Source organism: Oncorhynchus masou, chromosome 3 (assembly GCF_036934945.1).
Source record: "Oncorhynchus masou masou isolate Uvic2021 chromosome 3, UVic_Omas_1.1, whole genome shotgun sequence".
In the NCBI taxonomy this organism is placed as follows: domain Eukaryota; kingdom Metazoa; phylum Chordata; class Actinopteri; order Salmoniformes; family Salmonidae; genus Oncorhynchus; species Oncorhynchus masou.
Window position 1 is genome coordinate 18,952,587 of NC_088214.1, and position 24,595 is coordinate 18,977,181.

Genomic DNA, 24,595 nt, shown 5'->3' on the forward strand with positions numbered 1-24,595 from the left:
ATTTGTTTATCACTTTTTGGTTACTACATGATTCCATATGTGTTATTTCATACAATGTAAAAAAGAGTAAAAATGAATGAAAACCCTTAAATGAGTAGGTTTGTCCAAACTTTTGGCTGGTACTGTCACGCCTTGGTCTTAGTATTTTGTGTTTTAGTTAATTAGTTGGTCAGGCCAGGGTGTGACATGGGTTTATGTTATTGTGTTGTCGTATTGGGGTTTTTGTAGGCATTGGGATTGTGGTTGATTAGGGGTGTGTTTAGTTTAGGTTTGGCTGCCCGAGGCGGTTCTCAATCAGAGTCAGGTGATTCTTGTTGTCTCTGATGGGGAACCGTATTTAGGTAGCCTGGGTTTCACTGTGTATTTCGTGGGTGATTGTTCCTGTCTCTGTGTTAGTGTTCACCAGACAGGCTGTATAGGTTTTTTCACGTTCCGTTTGTTGTTTTTTGTATTTATAAGTTATTTCATGTATCGTCATTTGTTTCATTAAATAACATGAGTAACCAACACTCTGCATTTCGGTCCGACTCTCTTTCGACAAACGAAGAACGCCGTTACAGAATCACCCACCACACACGGACCGAGCAGCGTGTTAACAGGCAGGAGCCACAGGAGAGGCAACAGAAGCAGCTTCAGTGGGAGAGACTGCACCACTTGGAGAATTGGACATGGGAGGAAGAACTGGACGTTATGGACAGCAGAAGTATGGAGTATACGACGTGGGAGGAAATAGACAGGTGGGCGGTCGACCCAGAGAGTGCCTGGAGCCCGCCTGGGATTCGCTGGAGCAGTGCGAAGAGGGCTATAGGAGAATGGAGTTGGAGAGGCAATCACGACGACGCAGAGGGAAGCCCGGGAATCAGCCCCAAAAATTTCTTGGGGGGGGGGGGCTTACAGGGAGTATGGCTACGCCAGGTAGGAGACCTGCGCAAACTCCCTGTGCTTACCGGGGGGCAAGAGAGACCGGGCAGGCACCGTGTTATGCAGTGGTGCGCACGGTGTCCCCAATGCGGGTGCATAGCCCGGCGGTATATTTCAGCTCCGCGTATCGGCCGGGCTAGATTGAGCGTCGAGCCAAATGCCATGAAGCCGGCTCTACGCATCTGGTCCCCAGTGCGTCTCCTTGGGCCGGCTTACATGGCACCAGCCTTGCGCTCGGTGTCTCCGGTTCGCCTACATAGCCCAGTGCGGGCTATTCCACCTCGCCGCACTGGCAGGGCAACCGAGAGTATTCAACCAGGTAAGGTTGGGCAGGCTCGGTGCTCAAGAGCTCCAGTGCGGCTGCACGGTCCGGTCTATCCAGTACCACCTCCACACCCCAGCCCTCCGGTAGCAGCTCCCCGCACCAGGCTTCCTGTGCGTGTCCTCGGCCCAATACCACCAGTGCCAGCACCACGCATCAGGCCTACAGTGCGCCTCGCCTCTCCTGCACTGTCAGAGCCTTCCTCCTCTACAGCGCTGCTGGAGTCTCCTGTCTGTTCAGCGCTATCAGAGCCTTTCTCCTCTCCTGCGCTGTCGGAGTCTCCCGCCTGTTCAGCACTTCTAGAGCCTTCCTCCTCTACAGCACTGCCGGAGCCTCCTGCCTGTTCGGAGCAGCCTGAGCTGCCAGTCTGCATGGAGCTGCCAGTCTGCATGGAGCTGCCAGTCTGCAAGGAGCTGCCAGTCTGCCAGTCTGCAAGGAGCTGCCAGTCTGCAAGGAACTGCCAGTCTGCAAGGAGCTGCCAGTCTGCAAGAAGCCGCCAGAGTTGTCAATCTGCATGGAGCAGCCGGAGCCACCAGTCAGCATGGAGCAGCCAGAGCCGTCAGTCAGCATGAAGCAGCCAGAGCCGTCGGTCTGCCAGGATCCGCCAGTCAGCCAGACTCTTCCAGATCTGCCAGTCAGCCAGACTCTTCCAGATCTGCCAGTCGGCCAGACTCTTCCAGATCCGCCAGTCAGCCAGACTCTTCCAGATCCGCCGGTCAGCCAGGCTCTTCCAGATCTGCCGGTCAGCCAGGCTCTTCCAGATCTGCCAGTCTGCCAGTCAGCCAGATCTGCCAGTCAGCCAGACTCTTCCAGATCTGCCAGTCAGCCAGACTCTTCCAGATCTGCCAGTCAGCCAGACTCTTCCAGATCTGCCAGTCAGCCAGACTCTTCCAGATCTGCCAGTCAGCCAGACTCTTCCAGATCTGCCAGTCAGCCAGACTCTTCCTGATCTGCCAGTCAACCAAACCCTTCCTGATCTGCCAGTCAACCAGACCCTTCCAGATCTGCCAGTCAACCAGACCCTTCCAGATCTGCCAGTCAACCAGACTCTTCCAGATCCGCCAGTCAGCCAGGATCTGCCAGAACTGCCAGCCAGCCAGGACCTGCCGGATTCAACTGCCTGGTTGGGCTTCCTCTCAGTGCTGGGCTTCCTTTCAGTGCTTTCAGTGCTGGGCTTCCTCTGTCAGTGCTGGGCTTCCTCTGTCCCGAGCTGCCCCTCTGTCCCGAGCTGCCCCTCTGTCCCGAGCTGCCCCTCTGTCTCGAGCTGCCCCTCAGTCCAGTGGGGTTCTGGGTGAGGACTACTAGGCCATGGTCGGCGGCGAGGGTGGATTATCCCAGGACGCGTAGGGGAGGAACTATGACATTAATGGAGTGGGGTCCACGTCCCGAGCCGGAACCGCCACCATGGACAGACGCTCACCCGGACCCTCCCTATGGTTTTGAGGTGCGTCCGGGAGTCCGCACCTTAGGGGGGGGGGGGGGGGTTCTGTCACACCTTGGTCTTAGTATTTTGTGTTAGTTAATTAGTTGGTCAGGCCAGGGTGTGACATGGGTTTATGTTATTGAGTTGTCGTATTGGGTTTTTGTAGGCATTGGGATTGTGGTTGATTAGGGGTGTGTTTAGTTTAGGTTTGGCATCCTGAGGCGGTTCTCAATCAGAGTCAGGTGATTCTTGTTGTCTCTGATGGGGAACCGTATTTAGGTAGCCTGGGTTTCACTGTGTATTTCGTGGGTGATTGTTCCTGTCTCTGTGTTAGTGTTCACCAGACAGGCTGTATAGGTTTTTTCACGTTCCATTTGTTGTTTTTTGTATTTATAAGTTATTTCATGTATCGTCATTTGTTTCATTAAATAACATGAGCAACCAACACGCTGCATTTCGGTCCGACTCTCTTTCGACAAACGAAGAACGCCGTTACAGGTACTATATGCATATGTAGAGTGCGTATGCTAGCGTTTGTGTGCGTACGCTTGTGTCTGTACGTGTGTGTCTCTTCACAGTCCCCGCTGTTCTATAAGGTGTATTTTTATCTGTTTAAAAACAAATCTGATTCTACTGCTGCATCCTTTACCTGATGTGGAATAGAGTTCCATGTAGTCATGGCTCTATGTAGTAATGTGCGCCTCCCATAGTCTGTTCTGAACTTGGGGACTGTGAAGAGACCTCTGGTGGCGTGTCTTGTGGGGTATGCATGGGTGTCTGAGCTGTGTGCTAGTAGTACACGACACCTCTTACAAAAGCATGTAATGATGAAGTCAATCTCTCCTCCACTTTGAGCCATGCGAGATTGACATGCATATAATTAATGTTAGATCTCCATGTACATTTAAGGGCCAGCCACGCTGCCCTGCTCTGAACCAATTGCAATTTTCTCTTTGTCGCATCTGACCACACAACTGAACAGTAGTCCAGGTGCGACAAAGAACTAAAGGCTATCATTTGTATATCATTTGAATTTCCCATCTGGTAGACTTTGTCTATTATATAGAGTTATAGATATTACTGAGGAGTGATCTGGGACACTGTGTGCTGCTAATAGTGCGATTCTTAACATGTGCACGAACATCTGAGTTTTCATAATCTGATTAACATGATCCAATCACTATCTGATCAAGGTTTGTCACGTACACAGCTTGTTTTAAAAAGTGTCTCTTATCCGTCCACTGTGTCCACATTGTAATCAGACTGGTGCCTCCCTGTATGCAAATTATTTGACATATTCTTTCAATATAATATGAATTAATTTGTTTTAACATAACTACTGATGCCATAAGTCTATGATGCTACCTGTCAATGATTTTAGAGGCCAGTATAATGATGATTTAATGTATTGACCATCCAGATCTGTTTACACTCGATTGATATCCAGACACCCATCTGTGCTTGACTATCTCCATTTTTATACACCTAAAAATGTGGGTACAATCAGAATGTGGAAGAAAAAAAGATCAGGACAAAGGTGCATGTCAGCACCAGGTATAAACATGGCTTTAGATTTGATATTAAACCAAAATCCAGACTCTATATAGACATTGGGGCCAATTTCCCAGAGCCAGAATCTGGACTAAACCACTCTTTCAAATAGAGATTATCTATGGCCCAATTACACTAATTGCAAGAATCTGTCTTTTTTGGCCCACTTGATTTTAGCATATATTAATTTACTTTTTGAAATGCAGATCCATGAAATCCATACATTTGTCTAATGTCAGATTATAAGTAAGTAGTAGCTTTAACAGTTGCATCACATCACAGGTATGCTCGAACTACACTAAACCATGTTTTTTAAAATCCAGTAGTAGTAGTGAGATTTCATTCAAATAAATGAGTTGTTTTCTCTGAAAATCCACATTTTGGCACGTCACACATGGTGTGTTTCTGACTTCTAGGAGGATTCATAACCCACTTACCCCTCACATTTCCCAAAGGTTTCATTGTATAGCCCAGTTATTTTGTTGCTTTGTCAAAGTCATGACAGAAGATGATCATTTAATTCATTTTAAAGTCAACCCGGTTTATGCGAACTGAACTCTCATTTTAACATGGTGAAACTATTCCTTTTTAAATGTAGTCATAGTGTGAGAGCAGATGAGGTGGCTCTACGCTTTTTAGCCATTTTCCGATGTGGTAGAAAACTGAGTGTCAAGCACAACATGTCAACACTGTTACATACATGTAGATAGATGGGATAGAAATGTTTTACCAAGTTGAAATGTTTTGTGAAGCTTGCATTCAATTTCCCCTCCCTGTTGCACACAACAAGCTTCCATTTCCCCTGTCACAAGGAGGTATGGCTGATTTAAGACATCGTCAACCCTGTTATGGTCAACCCTGTTACTTTAATTGGCACTTTACTTAATTTAACCTCTTGAGGAAAATTATTTTTATGAAGTGGACACATGCTCTGTATGACTGAATATAACATTTAGGTGACATAAGTAGTTATTCATGACAGAATTACACTACTCAAGGGTTACTCTTTTCATGGTACGATCATAGATGACTCATCTTTGTATCTGAACCATTATGGCGTCTGAGAGCACGGGCAAAGCCGTCTCCATTTTAAAGTAGTCACATATCTTTTTTTTTTTTTTTGAAAAATGCATACATTTCTTATATTGGTGATTTACCGCCAGGAGTCCTGAACCAAATCCGGTGTGTCATTCATTTATTGTGGCCACTAGATGGAAATGATACAGCTTCAAGCCCTTTAAATCAGGTAACTAAATTTGAAGAAGCCAATTCTGTGATCATTGGCTGATCCCTCCAGACCCATAGGAACCCCACCCAGTTGACAAAGATTAAGTTAACTTTACTGGTCAATTGCACACAAGGTCCAACCTATTATAGTCTACTAGATAACTTTATTGGTCGATTATGGCAGCCCCCAGCACCTCTCTGATTCAAAGGGATTGGGTTAAATGCAGTAGACACATTTCAGTTGAAGGCATTCAGTTGAACAACTAGTTGTACAACTGACTAGCTATATCTTACTATAGCGCTTGTTCCATCCAGTATAGGGGAGTTTACACAGCAGCAACATAGCCTCACAGATGGGGTCAGCATTTATACAGCAGCAACATAGCCTCACAGATGGGGTCAGCATTTATACAGCAGCAACAAAGCCTCACAGATGGGGTCAGCATTTATACAGCAGCAACAAAGCCTCACAGATGGGGTCAGCATTTATAAAGCAGCAACATAGCCTCACAGATGGGGTCATCATTTATACAGCAGCAACAAAGCCTCACAGATGGGGTCAGCATTTATAAAGCAGCAACATAGCCTCACAGATGGGGTCAGCATTTATACAGCAGCAACATAGCCTCACAGATGGGGTCAGCATTTAAACAGCAGCAACAGAGCCTCATGGATGGGGTCAGCATTTACACAGCAGCAACATAGCCTCACAGATGGGGTCAGCCTTTATACAGCAGCAACATAGCCACACGGATGGGGTCAGTATTTACACAGCAGCAACATAGCCTCACAGATGGGGTCAGCATTTACACAGCAGCAACATAGGCTCACAGATGGGGTCAGCCTTTACAGAGCAGCAACATGGGCTCACAGATGGGGTCAGCATTTAAACAGCAGCAACATGGGCTCACAGATGGGGTCAGAATTTATACAGCAGCAACTTAGCCTCACAGATGGGGTCAGCATTTAAGCAGCAGCAACATAGCCTCATGGATGGGGTCAGCATTTACACAGCAGCAACATAGCCTCACGGATGGAGTCAGCATTTATACAGAAGCAACATAGCCTCACAGATGGGTTCAGCATTTAAGCAGCAGCAACATAGCCTCATGGATGGGGTCAGCATTTACACAGCAGCAACATAGCCTCATGGATGGGGTCAGCATTTACACAGCAGCAACATAGCCTCACAGATGGGGTCAGCCTTTATACAGCAGCAACATAAACACACGGATGGGGTCAGTATTTACACAGCAGCAACATGGGCTCAAGGATGGGGTCAGCATTTACACAGCAGCAACATAGCCTCACAGATGGGGTCAGCATTTACACAGCAGCAACATAGGCTCACAGATGGGGTCAGCCTTTACAGAGCAGCAACATGGGCTCACAGATGGGGTCAGAATTTAAACAGCAGCAACATGGGCTCACAGATGGGGTCAGAATTTATACAGCAGCAACTTAGCCTCACAGATGGGGTCAGCATTTAAGCAGCAGCAACATAGCCTCATGGATGGGGTCAACATTGACACAGCAGCAACATAGCCTCACGGATGGGGTCAGCATTTATACAGCAGCAACATAGCCTCACAGACGGGGTCAGCATTTACACAGCAGCAACATGGGCTCAAGGATGGGGTCAGCATTTATACATCAGCAACATAGCCTCATGGATGGGGTCAGCATTTACACAGCTGCAACATAGGCTCACAGATGGGGTCAGCATTTACACAGCAGCAACATAGGCTCAAGGATGGGGTCAGCATTTATACAGCAGCAACATAGCCTCAAAGATGGGGTCAGCATTTACACAGCAGCAACATAGGCTCAAGGATGGAGTCAGCATTTACATAGCAGCAACATAGGCTCAAGGATGGAGTCAGCATTTACATAGCAGCTACATAGGCTCATGGATGGGGTCAGAATTTACACAGCAACATAGGCTCAAAGATGGGGTCAGCATTTACACAGCAGCAACATAGGCTCACAGATGGTGTGAGCATTTACACAGCAGCAACATAGCCTCACAGATGGGGTCAGCATTTACACAGCAGCAACATAGGCTCAAGGATGGGGTCAGCATTTACAGAGCAGCAACATGGGCTCACAGATGGGGGCAGAATTTATACAGCAGCAACTTAGCCTCACAGATGGGGTCAGCATTTACACAGCAGCAACATAGCCTCATGGACGGGGTCAGCATTTACACAGCTGCAACACAGGCTCAAGGATGGAGTCAGCATTTACACAGCAGCAACATAGGCTCAAGGATGGAGTCAGCATTTACACAGCAGCAACATAGGCTCAAGGATGGAGTCAGCATTTACATAGCAGCAACATAGGCTCAAGGATGGAGTCAGTATTTACATAGCAGCAACATAGGCTCATGGATGGGGTCAGCATTTACACAGCAGCAACATAGGCTCAAGGATGGAGTCAGCATTTACACGGCAGCGACATAGGCTCAAGGATGGAGTCAGCATTTACATAGCAGCAACATAGGCTCAAGGATGGAGTCAGCATTTACATAGCAGCAACATAGGCTCAAGGATGGAGTCAGCATTTAAATAGCAGCAACATAGCCTCATGGATGGGGTCAGCATTTACACAGCAGCAACATAGGCTCAAGGATGGAGTCAGCATTTTTACAGCAGCAACATAGCCTCATGGATGGGGTCAGCATTTACATGGCAGCAACATAGCCTCATGGATAGGGTCAGCATTTACACAGCAGCAACATAGGCTCAAGGATGGAGTCAGAATTTACATAGCAGCAACATAGGCTCAAGGATGGAGTCAGCATTTACATAGCAGCAACATGGGCTCATGGATGGGGTCAGCATTTACACAGCAACATAGGCTCAAGGATGGGGTCAGCATTTACACATCAGCAACATAGGCTCACAGATGGTGTGAGCATTTACACAGCAGCAACAAAGCCTCACAGATGGGGTCAGCATTTACACAGCAGCAACATAGGCTCAAGGATGGGGTCAGCATTTACAGAGCAGCAACATAGCCTCACAGATGGGGTCAGCATTTACACAGCAGCAACATGGGTTCACAGATGGGGGCAGAATTTATACAGCAGCAACTTAGCCTCACAGATGGGGTCAGCATTTAAGCAGCAGCAACATGGGCTCAAGGATGGGGTCAGCATTTACACAGCAGCAACATATCCTCACAGATGGGGTCAGCATTTACACAGCAACAACATAGCCTCATTGATGGGGTCAGTATTTACATAGCAGCAACATAGGCTCAAGGATGGAGTCAGTATTTACATAGCAGCAACATAGCCTCATGAATGGGGTCAGCATTTACACAGCATCAACATAGGCTCAAGGATGGAGTCAGCATTTACACAGCAGCAACATAGGCTCAAGGATGGAGTCAGTATTTACATAGCAGCAACAGCCTCATGGATGGGGTCAGCATTTACACAGCATCAACATAGGCTCAAGGATGGAATCAGCATTTACATAGCAGCAACATAGGCTCAAGGATGGAGTCAGTATTTACATAGCAGCAACATAGGCTCAAGGATGGAATCAGCATTTACATAGCAGCAACATAGGCTCAAGGATGGAGTCAGTATTTACATAGCAGCAACATAGGCTCAAGGATGGAGTCAGCATTTACATAGCAGCAACATAGGCTCAAGTATGGAGTCAGCATTTACATAGCAGCAACATAGGCTCAAGGATGGAGTCAGCATTTACATAGCAGCAACATAGGCTCAAGGATGGAGTCAGCATTTACATAGCAGCAACATAGGCTCAAGGATGGAGTCAGCATTTACATAGCAGCAACATAGGCTCAAGGATGGAGTCAGCATTTACACAGCAACAACATAGGCTCAAGGATGGAGTCAGGCTGCAGTTCCAACACAAGTATGTAACTTGTTATCTCTGATTCCTTTCAACTAACAGTTCATTCATTGTATGTTAGTCTATCTCTGTCATAGTCGCATCTTGAGTAATTTGGAATGATGTTAATTAACATGAGGATGATGATACTTTTGGGAAATTAATAAAAAACTAACAGTACAGTAAGTAGATTTAACACATAACATGCCTAATAAATATAGTCACATTACTGCAGCAATTGTATGTCTATCTGCAGTATACACTGAGTGTACAAAACATTAGGAACTTAGGAACACCTTCCTAATATTGAGTTGCACCCCCTTTTGCACACAAAACAGCCTCAATTCATCGGGGCATGGAATACAAGGCATTGAAAGCGATCCACAGGGATGATGGCCCATGTTGACTCCAATGCTTCCCACAGTTGTGTCAAGTTGGCTGGATGTCCTTTGGGTGGTGGACCATTCTTAATACACATGGGAAATTGTTGAGTGAGAAAAATCCAGCACCATTGCAATTCTTGACATAAAATGGTGCGTCTGGCACCTACTACCATACCCTGTTCAAAGGCACTTCAATCTTTTGTCCACCCTCTGAATGGCACACATACACAATCCATGTCTCAATTGTCTCAAGGCTTCATCTACACTGATTTAAGTGGATTTAACAGGTGACATCAATAAGGGATCATAGATTTCACCTGGATTCACTCGATCAGTGTATATCATGAAAATAGCAGTTAGTACACTCACAGGGAAAGCACGTTTTTGACTGCACAGGACCTTTAATATATCATCCAGAATTATCGCTCACAATTCCACAACTTAAATTGAAACAATTTAAAACAGTGTAGTATTACAAGTAATTGAATCAACACTAGTCTTTCTGACATCAGCCTCCCCAGTAAAGATAACAGTCAACCACGTCTCCAACTTACCTCCATGTCCTCTATCCAGATGACGATGGGCTGCCGGTTGTCGGTAAATCAGACATTTCCAATGTGTATCAAAAAATGGTGCATCATCCCAGAAATTTCCTAGCCCAGTATTTTCATACGATAGTATCGCAGAGCCATGCTGTGAAAGACTAAATACATATATATATATATTACAAACCACGTGAATACAATGTACTGTATACAGTGGGGCAAAAAAGTATTTAGTCAGCCACCAATTGTGCAAGTTCTCCCACTTAAAAAGATGAGAGAGGCCTGTACTTTTCATCATAGATACACTTCAACTATGACAGACAAAATGAGGGACAAAAATCCAGAAAATCACATTGTAGGATTTTTAATGAATTTATTTGCAAATTATGGTGGAAAATAAGTATTTGGTCACCTACAAACAAGCAAGATTTCTGGCTCTCACAGACCTGTAACTTCTTCTTTAAGAGGCTCCTCTGTCCCTCACTCGTTACCTGTATTAATGGCACCTGTTTGAACTTGTTATCAGTATAAAAGACACCTGTCCACAACCTCAAACAGTCACACTCCAAACTCCACTATGGCCAAGACCAAAGAGCTGTCAAAGGACACCAGAAACAAAATTGTAGACCTGTACCAGGCTGGGAAGACTGAATCTGCAATAGGTTAGCAGCTTGGTTTGAAGAAATCAACTGTGGGAGCAATTATTAGGAAATGGAAGACATACAAGACCATTGATAATCTCCCTCGATCTGGGGCTCCACGCAAGAGCTCACCCCGTGGTGTCAAAATGATCACAAGAACGGTGAGCAAAAATCCCAGAACCACACGGGGGAACCTAGTGAATGACCTGCAGAGAGCTGGGACAAAAGTAACAAAGCCTGTCATCAGTAACACACTACGCCGCCAGGGACTCAAATCCTGCAGTGCCAGACGTGTCCCCCTGCTTAAGTCAGTACATGTCCAGGCCCATCTGAAGTTTGCTAGAGAGCATTTGGATGATCCAGAAGAAGATTGGGATAATATCATATGGTCAGATGAAACCAAAATATAACTTTTTGGTAAAAACTCAACTCGTCGTGTTTGGAGGACAAAGAATGCTGAGTTGCATCCAAAGAACGCCATACCTACTGTGAAGCATGGGGGTGGAAACATCATGCTTTGGGGCTGTTTTTCTGCAAAGGGACCAGGACGACGTGAGATTTTGAGTGAAAACCTCCTTCAGCAAGGGCATTGAAGATGAAACGTGGCTGGGTCTTTCAGCATGACAATGATCCCAAACACACCGCCCGGGCAACGAAGGAGTGGCTTCGTAAGAAGCATTTCAAGGTCCCGGAGTGGCCTAGCCAGTCTCCAGATCTCAACCCCATAGAAAATCTTTGGAGGGAGTTGAAAGTCCGTGTTGCCCAGCAACAGCAACAAAACATCACTGCTCTAGAGGAGATCTGCATGGAGGAATGGCCCAAAATACCAGCAACAGTGTGTGAAAACCTTGTGAAGACTTACAGAAAACGTTTTGACCTCTGTCATTCCCAACAAAGGGTATATAACAAAGTATTGAGATAAACTTTTGTTGTTGACCAAATACTTATTTTCCACCATAATTTGAAAATAAATTCATTAAAAATCCTACAATGTGATTTTCTGGATTTTCTTTTCTCATTCTGTCTGTCATAGTTGAAGTGTACCTATGATGAAAATTACAGGCCTCTCTCATCTTTTGAAGTGGGAGAACCTGCACAATTGGTGGCAGACTAAATACTTTTTTCCCCACTGTATTTCTACTTATCAATGATTTTAAAAATATATAATTATTTACTCAACTTGACCATCCCCACTATGAAATCTCAAAGGAGAGTCTCTCAGATTATATTGTGTCTTGTATTTCATGGTCCCCAAGTAGGCTACAAATGTAACTACTTCACCTTGGTCAGGACTAACTGTAACTATTCCAATAGAAGGAGTGAAACAGACATTGTTCCTTTCAGATTTAAGAGTGGTACAGGGAAACTAACCTTTTTGTACTCAACTACCATTATTTTTAAGAGTGGTACAGGGAAAGAAACCTTTTTGTACTCAGCTGGCATTGTTTATAAGAGTGGTACAGGTAAAGAAACCTTTTTGTACTCAGCTGGCATTGTTTATAAGAGTGGTACAGGTAAAGAAACCTTTTTGCACTCAGCTGGCATTTTTTATAAGAGTGGTACAGGTAAAGAAACCTTTTTGCACTCAGCTGGCATTTTTTATAAGAGTGGTACAGGTAAAGAAACCTTTTTGTACTCAGCTGGCATTTTTTATAAGAGTGGTACAGGGAAAGAAACCTTTTTGTACTCAGCTGGCATTTTTTATAAGAGTGGTACAGGGAAAGAAACCTTTTTGTACTCAGCTGGCATTGTTTATTTATAAAGCAACCTTTTTGTACTCAGCTGCCATTGTTTATAAGAGTGGTACAGGGAAAGAAACCTTTTTGTACTCAGCTGGCATTGTTTATAAGAGTGGTACAGGGAAAGAAACCTTTTTGTACTCAGCTGGCATTGTTTATAAGAGTGGTACAGGGAAAGAAACCTTTTTGTACTCAGCTGTCATTATTTATAAGAGTGGTACAGGGAAAGAAACCTTTTTGAACTCAGCTGGCATTATTTATAAGAGTGGTACAGGGAAAGAAACCTGTTTGTACTCAGCTGGCATTATTTATAAGAGTGGTACAGGGAAAGAAACCTTTTTGTACTCAGCTGGCATTATTTATAAGAGTGGTACAGGGAAAGAAACCTTTTTGTACTCAGCTGGCATTATTTATAAGAGTGGTACAGGGAAAGAAACCTTTTTGTACTCAGCTGGCATTGTTTATAAGAGTGGTACAGGCAAAGAAACCTTTTTGTACTCAGCTGGCATTATTTTGAATAGTCTTCCAAAGAAGTTCATGGTCGGTTTCAAGTTCTCACTGAAAGAATGACTAAACAGTAGCATGTCTCAACACTGAGCTGTAAGACTACAGTATGTGGATGAGAAGAACATGCACAGTTTAGCATATGCGCTGACTTTTGGTGCCTATTTTGTGTTATATTGTGATTGTCTTTTATATATTAGGGATTGATTGTTGTATATATTAAGGGTACATGAGACAAGGGTGATGTACCTTTCCAGTGTTGTTTTCTATGCAACTGTACAATTAGCTCATTTAGTGAAAACTCTCAAAAGTCACGTTTCTTGTTTCGAATGCTGTGTAATGGCCTCTACCCACTTCCATTAATGGCACTCCAAATGATCCCTAATGGCTTAACAGCATGTGTCAAAGCAGAAGAGAGAGAGGCACTCAAGAGGCTGGTGAAGATACCACTTATCAACTTCCAGACCGACAGCCAAAGCTGGCAACCATGCCAGGCAGTTTTAACATTTAATGCTCCTGATTTTTATAATGTTTCCTTTTGTCCTTCGTGAAGAAGATCTCAGGTTATTTGACTATAAATGATAGTGTTTGGCTTGTTTTGGCATTGATGCTGATCCTTTGTTCACACTAATGGAATGCTCTGTGCAGGCTTCAATGGCAAAGTATTTTATTAAACATCGTATTAATCCTGTTGGTTTTGCCCTTTTCAAATGTTCTCTTTTGAGCTCTCTGCTTTCAAACATTGTATTTTATTTCATCATAATTTCTGTTGATACTACTAATACTGTATTTTATTGTATGATAACTTAGAAATATAATTTTCTTCGATTTAATCACTTAAAATGAAAATAACATTTACAATAATGATGTGACTCTACTGTACAATGCCAAAAACAACCAACAAAAAAACAAGAAGCGAGGATGACCAAACACGGCACTGCTTTTTAAAATCCATTTTATTGACAGACTTTATCTTGCCCTCAGAACAATGCAACGAGATTAAGGTGCTGATGAGCACAGAGGAATAAATACACCAATAAATACAGTATTGACTGAACTAGCCTGGCTCTGCTTCAGAGTTGGGTTCTATTTCAATTTAATTCAGTCCATTCAGGAAGTACACTGACTTCCAAATTCTCATTGATGAAAATTGGAATTTAAATTTCAGCATACTTCAGGAATTGACATGGACTTGACCCCAACCCTGCCATGCTTTCAGACCTGTCTTTCAGACCCTCACCACAAGCACACTTACCATTAAGACATGTAGGACAACATGGAAGGCAGGCAAGCTTTCTTCTTCCAGCTGAAATCATATGAGAATGCAATAACAACAGAAACTGCATGTTTGAAGAAAGTAAAGATATCTCTTTAGAACGTCTCTGCCAATGTGAACATAATATTTAATGGCCTGCAAATGAGGAGAGGACTGGGGAGCAGAACATTTAACATGGTTTAGAAAAAAATGATGTCTCTGCCATGTAAATCAAATACAAAACTACAATTACCATCAGTACTTTAGCTCATGAATAGCAATTCCTTATGACCCTTTTAAACAATCCATGGAGAACAACAATGAGAAATTAACTGAGGTTGTTATAAGATAGTTATAACATGTTATTACACATTAGTCTTATGGTTTGATAATGATTTTGAAGGGTTAAGATATATTACTGATATAGCTGTTGATATAGAGTTCAACATCCTGATTTCATAAGTGACCATATCCTTTTTAAGTTAAAAAAAATTGTTTTACCACAAACGTGGCAAACTCAATCCCTAAAGATGCTAATACATGTTTTCACATTCACCGGGAATCTCACATACTGAGTCATTTCACACACGTTGAGAGGAACGTGACATAACAGAGCTCTACAGTGCGACCATTTTACTGGCATATACGCCTAAATATTTGGCTGTGCGACCTGGAATTTTAATTGAGGAGCACCAGTGCACCTAGAAACAAATCACCCAGATGATGATTGTTGCAATGATTACTTCACTGTACCACAGGCCTTGAGTGCCATGGAGAACACACTGAGAACAGATTCATGACCATCATGCTTGCACCATTACTAAAAAGAAAACGGCTTGTTACCGAAAATATTTTTTATTGTGCTCCTAAATGTCTTTGTGTGCTCCTAAATGTCTTTGTGTGCTCCTAAATGTCTTTGTGTGCTCTTAAATGTATTTGTGCGCCCCTAAATTGTTAACTGCTGCTGCTTCCCTTAGACCACAGACATTGTCAATTTGATACTGGCACTTACCCTGTATATAGCTTCCTCTCTTATTTCTCACATGTTTTTATTTATTGTATTTTTTATTAGTTATACTATTTTGATATTAAATACTGCACTGTTGGGTAGGGTTTGCAATTTATGCATTTCACTGTACTTGTGCATGTGACAAATAAAACGTGAAACTTGACAGAGAGCAGAGCAGAGCATACCAGACCAGACCAGAGCACACCAGACCAGACCAGAGCACACCAGACCAGAGCAGAGCACACCAGAGCAGAGCACACCAGACCAGACCAGAGCACACCAGACCAGAGCAGAGCACACCAGAGCAGAGCACACCAGACCAGAGCAGAGCACACCAGACCAGACCAGAGCACACCAGACCAGACCAGAGCACACCAGACCAGAGTAGAGCACACCAGAGCAGAGCACACCAGACCAGACCAGAGCACACCAGACCAGAGCAGAGCACACCAGACCAGAGCAGAGCACACCAGACCAGAGCAGAGCACACCAGACCAGCCCAGAGCACACCAGACCAGAGTAGAGCACACCAGAGCAGAGCACACCAGACCAGACCAGAGCACACCAGACCAGAGCAGAGCACACCAGACCAGAGCAGAGCACACCAGACCAGAGTAGAGCACACCAGAGCAGAGCACACCAGACCAGACCAGAGCACACCAGACAGATGGTCACAGGCATATATGGAAAAGACATGGTCAAAGAAAACGTGAGTGTGATGGAATGTCACAATGATGTTAGATCCATGGATTAGAATTAAACATCCCAACAAAGAATCCAGAGTCATAATCCTTTCTGCGAAAGGAAGATAGGTCAAAGGTCATATTTGGTTTGGGTATCAGACAGTCCACCTCACAAGTACTAATCTTTTAAAGATAATTCAATCAAAAAGCACAGAGTCTGGGCAAATTGAACTGTACTAGGACACGAAAATAAAAAGTAGTAGCCTATTACTAAATGGTCCACTGTACTGTAGTTAGTAAGGGCTTGTTAGGGGCGTGCAGAGACAGAGATAGACATAGGTCCCACACAACTTTCCTCTTTCTCCAATAACTACTGAGTAGTCTAGAGTTAAAGCAAATGCCTCTCAGTTGGAATTGGCAGCCACAGTCCCTCATAGTGTTGAATGAGAGGGCGAGCTTCACTCCACCTTGCATGTCACAAAGAGGGCAAAGCACTGTTTTGACCATGTTAGGAGGACTCCTCTACTGTACTGTATATACTGTCCATCCACAGAAGGGCTTAGTTCAACAACTACAGAACAATAGGAGTTTGATAACTCTTCCCTACAGTGCCTAGTGGGAGTTCCATACACTTCTACAGTTCCAGTCCCCTCTCTGGTTTAGATCAGACCCACTCCTGCATGGAGCGCTTGCAGTACAGTATGTGTCTCTGCGTGCTCTTCCTCCTGAACTGGAACACGGTGTAGAGCAGGACCATCATGCACAGTGCCAGGATACAGGGGATGGCGATAGCCACGGCCTTCTCCGTGCCCCCCGTGCTGTCCAGCTTGATGATGATGTCCACGTCACCACTGCTGCTGTCGTAGTGGCGCTCCTCCACCTCCGGAGGGCTCCAGTCCCAGTCGGGGTCGGCTGGTAGGCCGTCGCAGCCCATGAAGTCCCTCAGGATGGAGCGGGGGTAGCCCGGCTCCACACGCAACCGCTGGTTGTTGAACTTCCAGTACTCCTTCCCCTTGTAGAAGTAGGTGAATCCTGTTCACAGGAGGAAAAACACTCCACATTTAAACATTCATACAGGCTAATAGTTTCTCCTTAACTTTGGTTTGCTAGTTTTATAACCCAATCTTTACTTTCTGTACTGAGAAGCAAGGCATAAGTAGACTACATAAAGAGAAAAGAGGCCTATTTTAGTCATTATGAAGAGATGTGATGCAGAAATGGATGATGATATAGAGCAGGGGTATTCAGCTTGTACCCTACGAGGTCCAGAGTCTGCTGGTTTTCTGTTCTACCTGATAATTAATTTCACCCACCTGGTCTCCCAGGTCTAAATTAGACCCTGATTAGAGAGGAACAATGAAAAAAACGCTATGGAACTGGCTTTGAAGTCTGGAGTTGAGTTTGAGGGGTATAGAGGGAGGAACGGATGGCCTACCGTTGGCCTTGTCCACAAACGCTCCCTGAGGAGAGTCAGGGATGCCCTTCCACACTGTGATGGGTTTGGGGTAACCAGGGTCCATGTTTCTCATGTCTTCATTGTACCTCCAATATCTAATGCCAGATAGGAAAGAAACACTGCGGTCAATATCCAGAAAGACAACACACACACACAAACACACAGTCACATGCACCAACATTATAATCTCATGATCTACTACACATACATACAACTGTTTAGGATCAAGATACTGGAATTCTGTCAAACCCAGGGGGATGAAGTCATGTTTTACATAAACATCATATCAGTGATATGCAACAGTTTGCTACAGAATGATGATAAAGCATTTTATCTTCTCTCACAACAGGGTTAGGACCTCATATGATTTCATCTATCATGACAGATCCACCAAATGTTTGAGTCACGTTAGTATACAGTAAATCATGTACTAATTATAGCATCTCACAGTGAGCTTTATATCAGCTAGCCTTTTTTCACAGTCAGTGGTGTACCACAGTTTAGAGAAAAATTGAAGTTTCATTGTCACGGCCGTCGAAAGAAGTGGACCACAGTACAGCGTGGTGAGCGTACATTTTCCTTTTATTTCAAATGTCACCAAAAAAACAACAAACAACTGTGAAGCTTACAGGGCTATAGTGCCACGAACAAAAGTCCACTACCCACACTGATTCCCAATCAGAGACAACGATAGACAGCTGTCCCTGATTGAGAACCATACCCGGCCAAAACATAGAAATAAAGAAACATAGAAAACAAAACATAGAATGCCCACCCCACATCACACCCTGACCTAACCAAATAGAGAAATAAAACGTCTCTCTAAGGTCAGGGCGTGACATTCATAGCTAATCTCATAGATAACATTTTGCCATGAGGCTGAGATTATATTTTCTTTCAGTTTTAAAGCTAATTTCCTGTAATTCAATTTTTTTTGCTATGCTTATGACGTGTTCCTATGCTTTCTGGGGAGGGGGCCCAACCTCCATGGGGACCCCAGAGCTTGTGGGCCCCCCACATTGCCGGGGCTGTGGGGGTGAGACATACGCCAGTGATCATTGTCATTGACAAAACTAATACAGTATCATGTATAACCTATAATTCACAATCTAACCAATTTAATGCTACAGATAGATGGAAAATTCTAGAATCAGCTACACTTTACCTTCACTATGGATAAAATCAATGTATTGTAATGGATAAATGAAAAGGTCAAACAGACCTGTCTCCCTTGAAGAAATATGTCTTGGCTACGTCCTCCCACCATACAGCAGTCTCTATACTCTGGGTGGGCATCCCACTTCCAAACAGAGAGATGTCCTGAGGGTAGGTGGGCTGCAAAGTAGTGTCCTTGAACACCCAGAACCGGTTTCCTAAAACAAACACAGTCACAAATGGATCAGTGGTTATAACTGTCCATTAATCACAAACAGAGCCTGGGTCCAAACATTATGTTTTACATTTTTGCTAGGAAATAGCCCTTTGCTTTTTGCAGTAACATGATGAGCATTATTGCCGTATAGCTGCTTAATTCAGTCTAATAATAAGGCCTTATTAGCATCGTTCAGACAGATGTAAAGAGCTACTATAGTGTTGTAAGTATATTAAAGCTACTATAGTGTTGTGAGTATATTAGAGCGAAGATAGCATTGTTAGTATATTAGAGCTAAGATAGTGTTGTGAGTATATTAAAGCTAGGATAGTGTTGTGAGTATATTAAAGCTAAGATAGTGTTGTGAGTATATTAAAGCTAGGATAGTGTTGTGAGTGTATTAGAGCTAAGATAGTGTTGTGAGTATATTAGAGCTAAGATAGTGTTGTGAGTATATTAGAGCTAAGATAGTGTTGTGAGTATATTAGAGCTAAGATAGTGTTGTGAGTATATTAAAGCTACTATAGCATTGTGAGTATTTTAATTGAACCTTTATTTAACTAGGCAAGCCAGTTAAGAATGAATTCTTATTTAGAATGACGGCCTATACCCCGGCCAAACCTGGAAGACATTGGGCCAATTGTGCACCACCCTATGGGACTCCCAATCACAGCCAGATGTGATGCAGCCTGGATTCAAACCAGGTACTGCAGTGACGCCTCTTACACTGAGATGCAGCGTCTTAGACCACAGCACCACTTTCAACTAAGATAGTGTTGGAGTATTTTACAGCTAAGATAGTGTTGGAGTATTTTACAGCTAAGATAGTGTTGGAGTATATTACAGCTAAGGTAGTGTTGGAGTATATTACAGCTAAGGTAGTGTTGGAGTATATTACAGCTAAGGTAGTGTTGGAGTATATTACAGCTAAGATAGTGTTGGAGTATATTACAGCTAAGATAGTGTTGGAGTATATTACAGCTAAGATAGTGTTAGAGTATACTACAGCTAAGATAGTGTTGGAGTATATTACAGCTAAGATAGTGTTGGAGTATATTACAGCTAAGATAGTGTTGGAGTATATTACAGCTAAGATAGTGTTGGAGTATTTTACAGCTAAGATAGTGTTGGAGCATATTACAGCTAAGATAGTGTTGGAGTATTTTAAAGTATTTTAAAGAGCTAATAATAGTCTTATGCGTGTATTAAAGAGCTACTCTACAGTAGTTTTATTATAGTGGATACGGAAAGGGGCAACTATAGCATTGTGAGTAAGTCAAGTCCAGCAAGTAGTTCGTCCATCAGGGAATAAATAAAGCATGACACTCTTTGTGATCTGTTGGAGGACAGATGTCATGTTAATCTGCCTGATGGAGGGTTGCAGGGATGGAGGAGGGGCTGAACTCTCACCCGTTATTATACAGTACAGTATCATAAAGAACAAAAATGGATGCTATTTAGAACATACAAACAATATTTCTACTAATTGAAGTGGCATTCTCTTGTATACTTATTAATATACTATAAATAAATGAATAAAAACGCACACAAATCTAGTTGTTTCAAGTAACTGGTTTTTGTTTACCCAACATAAAGTTTAACCTGAATGTTAGGTTGCCCAACATGAGAAAACATACATAAAAATTCGGTCCACTTTAAATTGTCTCATATGTTCATTCAACTAGAAAAATGTAAATTTTTACAAAAACAATATGTGGAACTAGTTACACAGCGCTTTTAACATAGAATGTTTTCAATTGACATATTTGACACACGTTGACATACATGATGACATTTTGGATGTTCATTTACACAGTACTTGACATGACATGTTCAACAATGACATGTTGAATACGAATTACTGTATAAATTAACATGCACAATGTAATCATGTTTGTCAACGTGTGTTAAGTTAAAAGCACTGTGTGTGTAACTATTTCCAAAGCATTTTCTGGCATTTCTGCCAAAATAATAATTTCTAGTTGGATGACACAAAAACTAAGTTGACTTAAATTTTGTCACGTTATCTCATGTTGGAACTAAAAATGTTAAATTCTGGTAAAACTTTGACCAAAAAGCTGAGTAAACAAGAAAACCATTTTTATTTATTTTACAGTTATGACACTGTGATTACCACAAATAAAATACTTGCTCTGTCTTTCTTTCGAAATTTCTCTCCTCTAACGAACCTTCAAACCTAATGCTACTTTCTGTTGATACAAGAGTAAAATAAGCTCCATTTCATCTCCTCCATCTCTCTTTCTCTCCCCCCTCTCTCATTCTCTTCTCTCACCTTTGAAGAAGACAAACTTCCCCTCGCTGTTTTCGTAGACAGCATCGATCTTGGCGGGCAGGCCTCTCCAGAAGAAGTTGATCTCCATAGGGTAGCCAGGGACCACCGAGTTGTCCCTCACTCTCCAGAACCACTGGTCCTACACACATGTAGACAAAAATGCATGATCTGTTTCATCATTTTCATCCCCTTCTCTCTACTGTAGTATTACCTGAACTCTGAAACCTGCTTTGCTGTCTAACACCAGGAGTGATTGATTCCACTAAAACCCTTCAGCGCCCATCTCTACCTCCTCATGCAAACATACCTTTTTAACACTGTGTTCATGAGATTATATAGGTTAGACAAGGGTACATCATACAGTATCTGTACATGCCAACCTACCTTGAATACGAACAGCTCCTGTCTGAGGATGGCCAGGGTGTTGAAGCCTCCGTCACAGATGTTGGGATTGGCGTTGGGGTTGGAGGGTTTTGCGCCCTGAGGAGGGCGGTGGGGCCGGACCTGGCGGTCGTGCTTACGGGGTTCCGAGGGGGGGTGGAAGCGTGGGGGAGGGGCCGTGGGTGGGGCTCTGGTGGGCTGGGAGGACCTGTCTGGCGGACCTGGAGATGAATGGGACACATTAGCCTAGCCAGCTAACTAGCTAAGGGCATCACAAAATAACATTATCATTGTAATTATTTTGTCATAGAACATTTTCATTTAACATTATCATTTAACATTTGTTCCTTCAATGAAAACAATGAAACTCATTTAAAAAAACATGTAGACTAGACAAATATTAACATACTACTTGGTTTAGTGTAATGAACAGATATTGAGGGCATGCTTATAATAAAATAAAATGTAGGAAATTCAGTACCATAGATAGACACAGTACCATAGATTTTCTGGATGCCCTGAAGGTCATCGTGAGGTAGTTTAAAGTTCTCTGTGTCCATGTACTGATAGAAGGGAGCCATGATGGCTGTGGGGTCGTTGGAGTGCTCTAGGCCAAGGGCATGACCCAGCTCATGGACTGCCACCAGGAATAGGTCATTACCTGGGAAGGGCGATAGAGACTATGGATTAGAAACACACACGCATGTACACACCACAGGAGGCTGGTGGGACCTTACTTGGTGGAGGACAGGCATGTGGTAATGACTGGAGTGGAACAGGTGGAATGGTATCAAATACATCAAACACAAGGTTAGGAAGAGGTTATTGAGGCTGGGAGATGTCTTTAGGAGCCACAGTTTACACCATGCCCAGGGCATTGGAACACTCATGTCCTGCTATACAACACACACGCACGCACGCACATGCACACACACACACACACACACACATTTTGTGTTAGCTTTGGAAAATTCTACAACATACAGTTTCTCTCTATAGCATGTGACTGAAGGTATCCCCGGGAGGTGGCTGCCCTTAACAACATGATATCTAATCCAGCCAGGATCACAGAAATCCAGGAGCACGGAGATCTAGGGGCACAGAGAGCCAGGAGCACAGAGATCCAGGAGCATAGCGATTCAGGAGTAAAGAGATCCAGCTATGATTTTACACCCTTTAAAGTAATTGATGTACAAACACAAGCTGAGTCAAAGGGTTGAACCATATACAGTGGGGCAAAAAAGTATTTAGTCAGCCACCAATTGTGCAAGTTCTCCCACTTAAAAAGATGAGAGAGGCCTGTAATTTTCATCCTAGGTACACTTCAACTATGACAGACAAAATGAGAAAAAAATCCAGAAAATCACGTTGTAGGATTTTTAATGAATGTATTTGCAAATGATGGTGGAAAATGAGTATTTGGTCACCTACAAACAAGCAAGATTTCTGGCTCTCACAGACCTGTAACTTCTTCTTTAAGAGGCTCCTCTGTCCTCCACTCGTTACCTGTATTAATGGCACCTGTTTGAACTTGTTATCAGTATAAAAGACACCTGTCCACAACCTCATACAGTCACACTCCAAACTCCACTATGGCCAAGACCAAAGAGCTGTCAAAGGACACCAGAAACAAAATTGCACCAGGCTGGGAAAACTGAATATGCAATAGGTAAGCAGCTTGGTTTGAAGAAATCAACTGTGAGAGCAATTATTGGGAAATGGAAGACATACAAGACCACTGATAATCTCCCTCGATCTGGGGCTCCACGCAAGATCTCACCCCGTGGGGTCAAAATGATCATAAGAACGGTGAGCAAAAATCCCAGAACCACACAGGGGGACCTAGTGAATGACCTGCAGAGAGCTGGGACCAAAGTAACAAAGCCTACCATCAGTAACACACTACGCCGCCAGGGACTCAAATCCAGCAGTGCCAGACGTGTCCCCCTGCTTAAGCCAGTACATGTCCAGGCCCGTCTGAAGTTTGCTAGAGAGCATTTGGATGATCCAGAAGAAGATTGGGAGAATGTCATATGGTCAGATGAAACCAAAATATAACTTTTTGGTAAAAACTCAACTCGTCGTGTTTGGAGGACAAAGAATGCTGAGTTGCATCCAAAGAACACCATACCTACTGTGAAGCATGGGGGTGGAAACATCATGCTTTGGGGCTGTTTTTCGACAAAGGGACCAGGACGACTGATCCGTGTAAAGGAAAGAATGTATCGTGAGATTTTGAGTGAAAACCTCCTTCCATCAGCAAGGGCATTGAAGATGAAACGTGGCTGGGTCTTTCAGCATGACAATGATCCCAAACACACCGCCCAGGCAAAGAAGGAGTGGCTTCGTAAGAAGCATTTCAATGTCCTGGAGTGGCCTAGCCAGTCTCCAGATCTCAACCCATAGAAAATCTTTGGAGGGAGTTGAAAGTCCGTGTTGCCCAGCAACAGCCCCAAAACATCACTGCTCCAGAGGAGATCTGCATGGAGGAATGGGCCGAAATAACAGCAACAGTGTGTGAAAACCTTGTGAAGACTTACAGAAAACGTTTGACCTCTGTCATTGCCAACAAAGGGTATATAACAAAGTATTGAGATACACTTTTGTTATTGACCAAATACTTATTTTCCACCATAATAATTTCACTCATCAGATGGGAGCCCCCACCACTGAGAGGTGCAAGGTTGCCATGGTTATTTCCCTGCTGACTGGATGGGCATTGGAGTGGGCTACGGCCATCTGGGAGAGAGGAGAAGAGGAGCTGGTTTCATATGAGGGGTTCTTGGCTCTGTTCAGGGGGGTCTTCGACCATCCACTAGAGATTGATATGAGCAGAGATTGAGATGAGCACTTACTCCACCTACGGCAGGAAGGCTAGACAGCTGCAGAGTACGTCCTCACCTTCAGGACAGTGGCAGCATCCAACGGATGGAATGCACCCTATTCTGAAGAGGATTGCGCGAGGAGATCCAGACGGAGTTGGCGTGCCGAGATGACACCCTCTCCTTGGACGCACTTATC

The 24,595-nt window shown here is 43.7% G+C and overlaps 1 protein-coding gene across 2 annotated transcripts in view; it reads right to left on the reverse strand.

Annotated features, from left to right (window-relative positions):
* Window positions 1-14,058: 14,058 nt before the first annotated feature.
* Window positions 14,059-24,595, reverse strand: part of mmp16b (matrix metallopeptidase 16b (membrane-inserted)) — a 37,382-nt gene continuing 26,845 nt past the window's right edge. Inside the window, exons 7-12 of one of the 2 annotated variants that reach the window (XM_064933947.1) lie at window positions 22,074-22,235; window positions 21,578-21,795; window positions 21,194-21,332; window positions 18,751-18,901; window positions 17,508-17,623; window positions 14,059-17,104 (exon numbers count right to left, since the gene is read on the reverse strand). In XM_064933947.1, coding sequence (XP_064790019.1) covers window positions 16,737-17,104; window positions 17,508-17,623; window positions 18,751-18,901; window positions 21,194-21,332; window positions 21,578-21,795; window positions 22,074-22,235 — 1,154 coding nt within the window. In that variant the 3' untranslated portion in view covers window positions 14,059-16,736. Of the gene's footprint in view, window positions 17,105-17,507; window positions 17,624-18,750; window positions 18,902-21,193; window positions 21,333-21,577; window positions 21,796-22,055; window positions 22,236-24,595 lie in introns of both variants that reach the window. The other variant, XM_064933938.1, reaches the window with a different exon arrangement.